Source organism: Silurus aristotelis, assembly GCF_946808225.1.
Source record: "Silurus aristotelis genome assembly, chromosome: 14".
Lineage (NCBI taxonomy): Eukaryota > Metazoa > Chordata > Actinopteri > Siluriformes > Siluridae > Silurus > Silurus aristotelis.
In genome coordinates, this window is record NC_139587.1 from 16,490,052 (window position 1) to 16,503,388 (window position 13,337).

Genomic DNA, 13,337 nt, shown 5'->3' on the forward strand with positions numbered 1-13,337 from the left:
ATAGATGTAAGCGTAATACCTCGGTAGTTGGTCATCTGTTTGAGATTTCCCTTTTTTGGCAATGGAATGATCATGCCAATTGTCCATTGGGTCGGTGCTTTGTAGTTATCAAACACCTGATTAATGAGCTTATGTAGCTGTCGAACGATACATTTCCCTCCTTCTTTAATGACTTCTGCCATCATCGCAAAGTCAGGTCCTGGCGCCTTGTTCTTTTTGAGACTTTTGATGGCTAGCTTTAATTCCCACAGTGCTATCGAGCCGATTTTGATGCCAGGTAGGTCAGGCGATGGTGTTGGGTGGTTTGCTGGGTCCGTGAATTTATTTCGTTGTTAAGGAGGGTGTTAAAATATTTCCCCCACTCTTCAAGAGTTTCTTTCTTGGATGTCGGTAACTTGTTGTCCACTTGGCCTTTTTTTTTTTGTGGGTGACTGTTTGTATTTAGCCTTCGCATTCTCCTGTGCGTTGATCGCTTCGAGGGTTTGAACACTCACCCAGTTTGCAGGTTTTTGCTTTTGGCATTTTCCAAGGATTTTGGTGCTCGATTCGATTAGCGCTGTTTCTAATGCATCTGCTCGCATTTGGATTTGTTCCGACGCACAATAAGCTGATGATTCTTTGAAGAGCAGGTTGAAGCGATTCTTAAGTTCTAGGTCGAACGCTTGTTTAGTTTTTAAATCGAGAAGTTTTTCGTTGTTAAACTTTTGTCTGTTTATTGGCTTGATTTTGGCAACTCTGAGTGACAGACGAAAGTTCGCGCTCACTATTTTATGATCCGAGCCAATGTCGATTGTGTTGTGTGACTGGCAGTTCTTTATTGAGTTCCACCATTTCTGATTGATCATGATCTGATCTAGTTGGAAGAAGTTGCCCTTAGGAGCTTGATAAGTGGCAAGTCAGCATTTTCTCTTTTCAAAATGTGAATGCGCTGGTCGTAGGTTTGTAGCTTCGCACAAGTCAATTAGTCGTTGACCGTTGTCATTTGACACATCGTGGTAGCAATTTGGGCCTACGATTCTTGGGTTTGTCTCGTGGCTGTCTTTGCCAATACGAGCGTTGAAGTCCCCGGCTACGATAAGGACTGTGTGGGGTGGAATTGATTTTAGGGTTTCATCCAGATCTTCATAGAAGCTGTCTTTTGCGTTTTCTTTAGAGCATTCTGTTGGAGCGTATGCAACAACAATGCAGACCCGTGGATTGCCCTGTAAGTGCATCGTGATTATCCGGTCTGATTTTCGCTCGACAGATAGCATGACATTTGCGATCTTTTTGCGAAAAAGGATGGCTACACCATGGCACTCCTTGGATGAAATTGTGTGCACAAGTGTGTAGTCGTCGACGGATTCGTAGTGCAGGTGGTGAAGTGGTGTTCCTGGATGCCAAGAATGTCGATATTGTGCTTCTTGCAACCGGCTACAATTTGCTGCGGTTTGTGCTTGATGACTCGGCCTGTATTGGTGTTGGTGTCGTTAAGAGTTCTGACATTGTATGTTCCAAATGTAAACTCTTTTGTGGTACGGCTACTGGAGGCAGGATCTGAAGCGCGGATTCGACTGGTGTCGCTTTGCCCGCGCCCCTTCATGCTAAGAAGATTTCTTCTTTGCGCAGGGTCAGGGTCAGCCTTAATGCCAATAGAGGGCTAAAGGTTGCATTCTTGATTAATTAACTGATATAAAAATATATTGAATGTTCCTTAATTATTAAGTCTCTCTATCTGAGCTCTACCTCATTAATCTGTTTCAATTTAGATAAGATTTTGTTTCTTTTTTAGCTGCCCTTAAACACTCCACAATTAGACACAAACTCTGTGGCTGTGCTGTACATATCAATAACTGAATGAATACTGCTGTGAAATAGCTAACAAAACTGAATGAGAGTCAGTCACACTTTTCAGCTGTTTCTCTGAACATGAGGACCATTGAGTGCCAGTGCCTGCAAAAATCCATTTCTTAGAAAAGTTAAAAATAAATACATACATACATACATACATACAATACATACATACATACATACATACATACATACATACATACATACATACATACATACATACATACATACATAGTATGTGTTTATTCTTTTATTTATTTGCATTTATTTTTTCTTTGCTGCTGTAACAGAGAAATCTCCCCACTGTGTGACAAATAAAGGTATATCTTATCTTATCTTATCTTATCTTATCTTATCTTATCTTATCTTATCTTATCTTATCTTATACATACATACATACATACATACATACATACATACATACATACAAACATACATACATACATACATACATACATACATACATACATACATACATACATACATACATACATACATACAATGTTTCTCAACCATTAATACAACCTGCCTAATATGGTGTCCAATTTTTCCTGCTTCCAACACATAAAATTTGAAAACTTGTAATATATGCCACCCCTTGCCACCCTTTGTAATAAACAATGGCAGCAGATTATTCACTTCATCTGTCAATGTTTTAAATGTTAAATGTACTGAAATGTATAATATATACAGTGAAAAAACACACACACAGACACACACACACAAAGTAAGAGAGGGAGAGGGAGAGAAAGAGAGAGAGAGAGAGAGAGAGAGAGAGAGAGAGAGAGAGAGAGAGAGAGAGAGAGAGAGAGAGAGAGAGAGAGAGAGAGAAAGGACACTTACAGTGTGTCCTAAGGTCTATTACATGATTTATTCTAGTGATGTGAAACTGTTGGTTCAAATGATACCTTTTAATATTCCAGTTCAAAGTAGTCCCAGTGAACTGAATGCACACATTTTTGTCAGCAAATTCTCTTTTATTTTAATATATAGCTAATAACATGTTGGAAGAAGATTAATTAAAGTATAATTATAAAAATATGTAATGGGTCAATCATTCAAGAGAAGAACTGTATTTTATCAATAGAGAATATTATTAAAAAGGAAATTAGTTTATTATTAGCGAATAAGAAGAAAATGACTAAGCAAATAAAAAGTGAAACTTAATAGAACATAAAAATAGAACTATGTGGTATTTAAATACTGATAAGAACAAATTACAAAAAAAAAAAAAAGGTATAGGTAACAGAGAATACTGCAAAAAGAAAAACAGGAAAGGAGAACATCTGCTATAGGTCTCATTCTAATATTATATTAGTCAAGCAAATAAACTACAGTAGATTTGTTCAGTAAATGTTTTTCTTCAGGACTTAATTTGTGTTGCACTGCAGAGAAACAAAAGCAACAGACTACAAGAACTTTACCCCTTTTAACATGTTCTATTGTAACTTTAAACTAAATATTTTGTCTTTTTCAATCTTTCACCAAACACTTCCCCAAACCTTGGCCTTAACATTACAGTGTCTAGGTTAAATTTTTATAGCATATCACAACATTAATCACAAATCACAAAGCAAGTAAATAACAAACACGTTTGAGGATAAGTGTGCATAAGTGTGATAGAAGGATGAAGGGTGTGTGGCATCATTCAATTCAAATCAATTCATTTTTATTTGTATAGCGCTTTTAACAATGCGCATTGTCTTGAACTAGATTTAGACAGATACTTTGGTGATAAAAATGAGTAAGATGTTTTTAAAAGTGCCTCGTGTGGTGTAATTGTCTGTGAGGGAGGAAAGAGAGACCATGATGATCTTCTCAGCTGTTTTCACTATCTACTTCAAGGTCTTAAAATCGGTGCAATTCCCATTGATGCAGCTGTTCAGGATGCTCTGTGGAATGAAAATGTAAAAAAAAATAGATTTTTTAAAAACCTTTTGATATAAAACTATTAATAATAAATGCTTATTAATTGTCAGACTTTACCTAATTTCCATCACAATTCATTTTCATTAAAGCCATTAAGAAGTTCTAGTTATAGTTTGCCCAACCATTTAATTTTTGCACGAACATAAATCATGAATGATCACCAAAACCAGTGAATGAGCGCGTGCGTGAGGTGAATGATGCTTGCACGTGAACGAACGGGAAAGAGGTTGTGCGTCAGAAACACAACAAAAAGGGAAAGTAATGGAAATGTTCTTTTCTCTTCCACGGCGGGGCAGCGTTTCTACACATTAACGAGTCCTGGTATTAAGAGAGAACTGAACTCCGCCGCCCGATTTATCAACTGTGATTTCGCTCCAAAGCTATAAAAGTGCGTGCGCACGTGCTGCCTCTCGAGCGATGCACAACACGGAAGGAGGTTTACTGCTGCTCTATTTCATGACTATTATTCTTTTTTTTTTAAACACAACCCAAACTACTGACTCTTCAAAAAGTTTTGCAATGACGCCCACACCTGTGAGTGATGCTGAGGACTGAAAAGTGAGGGTTTAAAATGAACACAAATGGCAGCATATTGGCGAACGTTTCCTCGCTGCCCCCTCACGAGCTCTCACTCAGCCGTCCTACGTGGCTCTCTATCACTCTGGGGAGCGTGCTCATCTTCACCATCGTGGTCGACATACTTGGCAACCTGCTCGTTATTTTCTCCGTGTACAGGAATAAGAAGCTCAGAAACGCAGGTAAGTCTATTCTTCAAGGATGCGCATCTCTTTTCCATTGCCACATGCATCACCACACAGCATTCATCAGGCGCAACTTGCAGGCATGTCATACATAATTATCTTATTTTTGACATACAAATACAACAGATGCACTCTAAATATTGCCATAGTAATTTTCTTTAAATTAAGGTATATACAGTATTTACAGTAAATTTATCACTTCAATGATTCAGGTCTTTTTGAATAGAAAAGAAAAATGTGCTTCATTTTATTGCAATTCCAGTTTTAGTTCAAAATACATCATCATTTTTATTTAACACTGTGCCTATTGGCCTATATATTGTTGCACATATTTGAACATGTTTTTTTTTACATAACCACTTAAGGAATCTTGTCTAGTGCTTGATTCTTACTATAATTATTGCATACCAGATACAACGTGGATGGAGACGAGTAATATTAGTCGGATTAGAGAGTATAAAAAAAAACAATTATCATTACTTGTGTATGTAAGGAAGTGATGGAATTTACCCTGGGGTGTGTGATGAAACTGTAACTGTGATCTCTGACAGTGACAATTTAAATATTAATGGTGCCTATTGTGCCAAAGACCTACCAAAGAATAGAAGGGGGGGGATTGGCATTCATTCGCAAAGAAGGTCCCCTTGTGTTGCCAAAACAGCTGTGACCCATTCGGGCATGGACTCCACATGTCCTTGGAAGGTGTGCCATGGTATCTGGCACCAAGATGGCACAAAGATCCTATAAGTTCAGTAAGCTGTGAAATGGGGTCTCTGTGAATTGGACTTATTTGTCCAGCACATCCCACAGATGCTAGACTGGATTGAGATGTGGGAAATTTGGAAGCCATGAACTTCCAACTTTTTGTCATGTTATTAAAACCATTTCTGAACAATTTTTTGCAGTGTCAGGGCACATTATCCTGGTGAAAGCGGCTACTGCCATTAGGGAATACCTTTGCCATGAAGGGGTGTACTAGGTCTGCAAGAATGTTTAGGTAGGTGGTACATGTCAAAGTAACATCCACATGATTGCCAGGACCCAAGGTTTCCCATGAAATCATTTCCTAGAACATCACATTGCCATTACCTGTTTGCCATTCTTTCCATTGTGTATCCAAGTGCCATGTCTTTCCCAGATAAGCACCATGAACATGCACCTGGCTGTTCACATGATGTAAAAGAAAAGCTAATTCACCAGATTATTTTCCATTACTCCATGGTCTAGTTCTGATGCTTATTTGCTCATTGTAGGGGCATTCAGTGGTGGTCAGGGGTGGCCAATCTGACTCCTCTGCAGCCATGCTCCATACATAGCAAGCTGTTATGTACTCCGGCTCTCAGACTTTTCTATCATAGCCAGCGTTAACATTTTTACAATAATTTTGTGCTATAGTAGTTCTTCTGAAGAATCAGATCAGAATGACTCACCTTCACATTCCATCCACATCAGTGAGTCTTGGGCAGCAATTGTTCCGTCACTGTTGTTCAATGCTTGTCCCTCCTTGGGCAACTTTTGGTAGGTACTACCTTTTAAACACCAGAAACACCCCATGATATTCAGACCTAATTATCTAGCCATCACCAATGAGTCTTTGTCTCTTTCTAAGTTGCTCAGATCATTACACTTGCACATTTTTCCTAGTTTGTCCACATCAACTACGAGAACTGACTGTTTACATGCCCCTAAATAATCATACCCTTGACAGCTGCCATTGTAAATTAGTATTGTTCATTTCGCCTGTCAGTGCTCTTAAGGTCGTGGCCAATTGGTGTATGTTGCCATATATGTATTCTAAAAAAATACTCATTCTATTCAAAGTACATGTATTTTTTTGTATATATATATTTTTTTATACAGTGAAGGGCTATAAATGAAGGCATTAGCTTAAAATACATTTTAAATATAAACATACATTTTTATTTTACACAATGGTATATTTTACACAAAATAATAAAATGTTATGAAAACACCAGGAAGCAGCTTCGTAGTGTTGCCAGTTTGTAATTTCATTTATATCAAGCAGGTTTTTTATTGACACCTTTCTCTTGATATCATTGTATTGTTTCAGAGATACAAGCAATGGCTTAGAAGCTTCAGGTAATTGGCTTGATATCAAACAGACCTGAAATAGCCAGTTAGTTCTTATCGCCAGTGACATACTGTCCCATATGCCACTATCATCTGCCAGTAGAAAGAACACCGTATGTTGGTGGTCCTGCGTAAAACTTAGTAGCGCAAAAGTAAAACCTATAAAAACAGGTTTCTTAAATGTAATTTTCGCTGTCATGTCTTTAATATCTTATTAAATTATTTTATTATGTGTTTGTGTTTCTATCGTACATAGGAAAGTGAGAAAAGCAGAGTGGAATGGTTCCCATTTAAAACAGATGCCAGTGATAATATAATTAATGTCTGAATGACAGCTCAATAGTGTTTTGTTTACATGTAGTGTTATTTCTGTCTAGACACAACCTTCCAATTAAACAGAATGAACAGAATGCGTGAGTGTGACAGCACAAAGGGAAAATTTTTGGAGTGCATTCTGTAGCATGACCTCCCACTGGGTGCAGTGCAATGCCTACTCTGATTAGTGGGTCATGTTTAACCCAGTAAGTGTTTTATTTTCCTCCTACAATGCTCTTCATTATGCTTCTGTCTAGTCAGGAGATATCCCATGGCCTAATGTATAGTTGTCTGACCCACTGGGAATTTGTAATATCATGCCACTAGTTCAGCATAGACCATAAAGTTGAATACATAGATGAAAAGTTCCAAACAAAAACATAGTACACATACAAATAATTCACTGTGCACTTTTCTTCAGTTGTGGGACACAGCAGTTTTTCCTCTCTCTTGACATAGATATACCAATTCAACCAGAAAAACTCAATCCCCTGTGACATCACTGTCTGTTTGGATTAATCAGAGCAAGTACTCCCTCCTTGCCTGTAGCACTGATTTAAACACACTCAGCATTCCCTGCAGCACCCTACAGCCTATACAACTCATGAGAAGTTAAATATGATGTTCATCACTATAGAACACCTTGTGTGTGGGCACATTGTAGGACATAAGGCTTGACTGGATGAAGTCTAATGTTTGTTTTTTTTCAAAGAAATTTGCCCCTGCAATTATTTTTATTTAAACTTTCTGGCACACTGTATTTCTCTTACTCTTGTTCTCTTATTGTTTTATTCTTACTTAGTGGTCCTGACATGACTTGCAAGCCTAAGGCAGTTTTATTAAGTGGCACTCATTGTGCATTCAAAGAGACTTCTTTGCATTAAATTGTGCAGTCTTTATTATGAAACGAAAACTCACTTTAGTAGACTCTACTTAGTTGGAAAGAGAGTCAGAGTATTCACTTGTGCATACCTTAAATGACACGGAAAACTTAATTTTGATAGTGATCCAATTGGTGCACATACTTTTGATCCTTCTGAACATATTAAGTGTAGTTTAAGTGCATTAAAATGCAAGTAAATAATTAATTGTAAAAAAAGTACCATCTTTTACTGTGGGTTCATGCTTTGTTATATTCATGTTCATGCACTACTTCTCATTTCTTTCTGTCCTGCCCTGTGGCTTGCCTTTCGCAAAAATAAAAGCATCTCTTGCTGAAGTCAATTTATACATTGAGGTTCGGTGCATTGGGACATTCTGCTCCGTTACAGTGTTGTTTGTTAGCCTCTTGTACTCTACCTGAAAAAGTCCAGATTTGGCTAGAAAGTGAGAAGACCAAGGACCGTTGAACTTTTCTTGCTGAAACTAGCACATGTATTCCAGTGCTCATGTGGTACATTTTCTAGAAGCAGATCTAGAAAAGACACGAGTAGAAATAATAGTCAATAAAGTAAGCAAGTGTGAATCTGCGTCTTTTTTATTGGCCTTTTGGTTAAACCCATTTAAAAAAAAAAGCTTAAATATTTATTTTTATCTCTCTCTTGATTCTGCAAAAAGAAGACATTCCATGTTGCTCTTTATTTCAGTGTTTCTTCCTTTCATGTCACAATTGCCACAGAGGAAGATCCACATGACCAAATCACAAATATTATTAAGATTGTATCTACCAGTTCTTATTGAAAGCTGATGTCACAAAGCCTTCCCAATCCCAAGCTATTTTTAAATCAAAGTTAAAATAAAACAGCATCTAGATTAGGTTTAAAAAGTCCATCTTACAATATGAAAAAGCCGACATGTAAAAGGCAGCTAATAAGCCCTTTAGGTGTGGCTGTCAGTAACAAGCCATCAGGGAACAGGCAAAAAAGAGGTCTTACCACAGATGAGTTTTTCTTCAAGTTAATTTTTTTTACTTGCAAATCATAATATTACTGAAGCATTTAAGAACATTTTATGAAAATGGTGCAAAAATAGTAATTGGTGAAAAAAAAGTGTTTGCATGACAAACACTGAGTTTGCCAGAAAATATCCAAGTGTGCTTTTCCCCCCGATTTTAATTTTAATATGGTTTTGGAGAGATACATGTTATAGAGAAAGGGAATTAATTTTTTAACAGATAGCAGCTGTCCAAATACACAAGCTTCATCAAATTATCATCAAAACAGAACTCAAAAACCTCAATTGAAATAATGGTGCAGCTTGTGTTTAAACATTGCAGGTGATGATAGTAGACATTGTAATGGATGATAGTAATAATTGAAGTCATAATTACACTTTAATAATTGAAGTCATAATCAAAATTGTGGGTACAAAAGAATTTCCCAAACATTAGGTGGACCATGAAACAACATAAAGGCCATCATCAACAAGTGAATAAAATGGTGCAGTGAGTTTACATGGAACAAGAAGGTCCTCCAAAACTGAGCAAAAAGACTAGTGAGGTTGTGAAGTTCTTCTTTTCGTGTATGTGCTATAGTGATATGGTTGGATGACTAAATGGAAGCTCTTTCTTTAAACATTGTAAATAAAAAGATTTGATTATGGATGCATCTTTATCATTTTAGACTGTACATGAGAAGATGATGCACTCTTGAAGGGATATCACAGATTTGGTCAAGATTTAATATGTCAAATGATTATGAAAAAGCATAGTTTACATAGGTGAAAGGTGAAAGGTATCTATCCTACACCTGTAAGTTGTGTGTTTGGTGTGAATGTAATGGTGTAATTGGTGTGAATGGTGTGAGTAGGCAGGATATCATAAAACAGCTACAGATATATTCAGTAGCAACTCTTGAAAATATTAATTCCAAAATTCTGAATTCTGACTGAGTGTTATAGTAACAGGCCATTTACAGGCAGAAGAATTTTTCACTTTAATGGAAAGTTTAAGACCAAATATGGCAAAAGTATACACATCCCTCACTCAAGTAGAAGTACGGAAACTCATGTTCTAAAAGACCCCGGTAAAAATTTAAGTTAAAGTAAAGAAGTTTGGGCTCTGATGAAGTAAAAAGTAGCCATTACTACCACCTGTTTTAGTGTCACGCTGGCAACCTCACATCATATTAATATATTAATACAAAATAATTAAAAATTTTGTTATCTAATGATGCTATCCAGGCTGAAAAAACACTATAGAGAACACAAGCAGAGAAAAGATTATGTTGATCAGGTGATTTTTTAAATATGTATACATGTGGTAGTATTATCTTATATTATGGTATCATTGTTTTGAATGCAAATTATGGTATTTAGCTCTCTGTAATTATTCCTGCATGTAGATTCAAAAGCTTCATGTTGTCCCAATGCACAAATTAAGTGGACCACAAAATAAACCAAAATGATCACATGATGGATTTGTTCATAAGGTTTTGCATAAACCTCCATGCCAGCTTGAGAATACACTGTCATTAAAGCAAAATTGGGACAAAACCAAATACCAAGAAACTCTAAAACTCATGGTATAGATTTCAAAGTTTCTACTTTTCACCAAATTTATTTTCAGTAAGATATTTTGTAATACCGAAAAAAGAATTGAATTAGTTATAAAGGCATGTGAAATAGAAAAGATAACAGTGGCCTCAGACTTTGGGACCCTATTGTATACAGACAGTCTGTGGACAGGTATGGAGGAACATCCCACTCTTAACCACAAACCATCAATACTGAATTGCTTTTCCTTTTCTGCTCTAACAAATTATCAGGGAAGGCTTGCCACTAGAATTTGGATTGTGGCTGTAGAGAGTTTACCATTTAGCCACAAGAGCTCTAGAGGTCAGGCAATGGGGTACAGTCACCATTCCTAAAGGTGTTCAAGTGGGTTGTGCACAGAGACTTTGACATGTTCCAGTGAAGGCAAATCTAAATGTTATAGCAATAAAAATACATTCTGAAGCAATTGTGTTTCCAACTTTGTGGCAACAATTTGGGGAAGTTTCACATATGGCTGTGAGGGTCAGTTGTCTACATACCTTTGGGCATATAATACATAGTGTGAGGTGGCCTCATTTAGTGTTATAGAAACTGCTGATATTCTTTGATTGATTTTTTGCATAATAGTCTATAATGTAAATAGATTTTTAGAAAAAAAAAGAAACAACTGAAAAAAATGCAGTGAGTGTTTCAGAATTGTACAGAATGTTTTAAGCTGATGTGAATGCTATGGTAACTCAGTCACTCTTTTTACAGAAAGAGCAGAAAGGTGTTGCAGTCTGCTCGCATGTCAAACAATGAAGAGAATGGACTGTACAATGTAAAATTGTCCATTGTGCCTGGAAAAAGGCACTTTCTATAAGCATATTGTCAATTCTGCAGGAAAGAAATTGTCAACTTAACATTTAGCATTGGTGTTAAAAAGCCATTATAGCAGAGTCAAGTGTTGCACTCAGGTGTAAAAGATAAAAGTGGCAGTATAATATTAGGTGACTCACTAGAGCTGTTCAGAATTAAGGTCTAGGGTCTGTATTTAATTTCTATCCATTTAAATATAAAAAAGATATTAGTGTCCCAGTTATGTCTAAATGATATATTTTATATTGTTCTAAAATCTGTTATATTAAAAAGTATAAAAGTGCTTTCACTTGATCTGAAAATGTAGCATATATATCCAGCATCTATTTGTCATACAGTAGCAGTTAACAAGTGTTAACTTTGTTTTAAAATGGTTCATAGCCAAGTAGAAGACAGTTGTACTGCTCAATCACATCTTCACAAGATGGAGAAGATTTTCTTCACAAAAGACCCGGGCACGCTAAGAACCTTTTGGCTGTTTTAGGCTGTAATCCTTCTGGCTGAGGAGAGAACACATCATCCCAGAAGCAGAATTGCTTTGAGAAGTGCAGAAGAGTCACTGTTCTGTTCATCTGCTGTACTGATGTATTCTTTTTTTAGAGAGAATCAGCTTTCTCCTGGCAACCCTTCCAAACAAACCATGCTTGTTCAGTTTATTTTCTAATTGCACTGTCATAAACCTTAACATTCAACATGCTAACTGAGGCCTGTAGATGTAACTCTTTTTTTGTAATTTCTCTGAGTATTGCATGGTCTGACCTTAGGGTGAAATTGCTGGGATGCCCACTCCTGAGAAGAGTGCAACTGTCTTGAACAGTGTTGTGCTCGTTACTAAAAAATAGTAACTAGTTACAGTTACTCGTTACTTCAAAAAGTAACTCCGTTACTTTGTTGATTATTTACACCAAAAAGTAATGCGTTACTGTTAAAAGTAACTTTTTAGTTACTTTTTTAAAGAACCTTCTTTAATGTTCCCATTAATGCCCTTTTATGCGTTATGATCTATACAAACACAAAACTGACTTAAACACAAAGTAATTTTTAAACACTATTTTATTAAAGTCAGACCAACACAAACTGAATATATCACAAGGATTTCTGAAATCTGAAACAACAAAACAAGCTGAATTATATATTCACAATCAAAAACTAAAGTGGCTTCTGCTGTTGTGTTGAGCTCCTAAAAATGTTCCTTTCACAGCTTAAGTATGAAAACTACCAACAATGTAGAACACAACACGGGGTTAGCTTCTAGCTACTAGCTGCTCAGGCATGGAGGTCCTGGAGCAGCTTCAACAGATTGGAGTTGATGTTTATCGCAGTAGATACGAGCTTCGAACCAGAAAGACACAGCTTACATTTGACTTAAAAGTTTTTGTCTTTATACTCAACTAAAGTAAAATAATGAGCTTTGAGAAACTCGTCTTGCTCTCGCCTCGACTCGCCATTACAGCCGCACAGACATGAATAAACGGAAACACGCCCACAGCGCGTCTTCTTCGTGTTTACAGTGGTTTATCCACCAATCCTACAATGTGTCTTCTTCCTGTTTTACAGTGGTTCATCCACCAATCCTACAATGCGACGCTGCTGTAAGCAGGTTAGGCTGTAGTCTACACTTCAGCCGAAATTAATATATTTATAAAAGTAACGGGTAACGCACCATACGGTAACGGTAACGGAGTTACTTTATTTTTTAAAGTAACGCGTTACAGTATTAGTTACTGTCAAAAGTAACGCGTTACTGCCCAACACTGGTCTTGAATATTTTCCACTTGTAAATAATGTTCCCCACTGTAGAATAATATATTGTTTAAATATGGCCTTATAACCTCCCTCCTTGCCCTTGTGTTAACACACATCTATATGTGCCAGATTAGAAAACTGCTATAACTTTGTGCTTTTATAGAGGTGGCCACATTTGCTAATGATCAGTGAACCAAAGACATATAATTAATTTGTCATTGAGCAGCTTGTATAACAGTATACAATTACTCTCCTCTGAAAATAACATACAGTCATTATTGTCTATTGTCTGAACAAAAGTAAATACACATGGTGAACATAAGTGAACATGTCAAAACTGTGTCCCAAGTGTCAATATTTTGTGTGATCACCATT

At 36.6% G+C, this 13,337-nt stretch overlaps 1 protein-coding gene and 1 long non-coding RNA gene across 2 annotated transcripts in view; one reads left to right on the forward strand and one right to left on the reverse strand.

The window, feature by feature from the left end:
* Positions 1-3,585: 3,585 nt before the first annotated feature.
* Positions 3,586-13,337, reverse strand: part of LOC310737176 — a 14,824-nt gene continuing 5,072 nt past the window's right edge. The window contains exons 2-3 of the long non-coding RNA XR_014536774.1: positions 8,226-8,340; positions 3,586-3,722 (exon numbers count right to left, since the gene is read on the reverse strand). This is a non-coding gene — a long non-coding RNA (uncharacterized lncRNA). The remainder of the gene's footprint in view (positions 3,723-8,225; positions 8,341-13,337) is intronic.
* The window catches only part of mtnr1ab (melatonin receptor 1A b), a 12,913-nt gene continuing 3,605 nt past the window's right edge, over positions 4,030-13,337 (forward strand). The window contains exon 1 of the mRNA XM_083561369.1: positions 4,030-4,517. Coding sequence (XP_083417495.1) covers positions 4,331-4,517 — 187 coding nt within the window. The 5' untranslated portion in view covers positions 4,030-4,330. The remainder of the gene's footprint in view (positions 4,518-13,337) is intronic.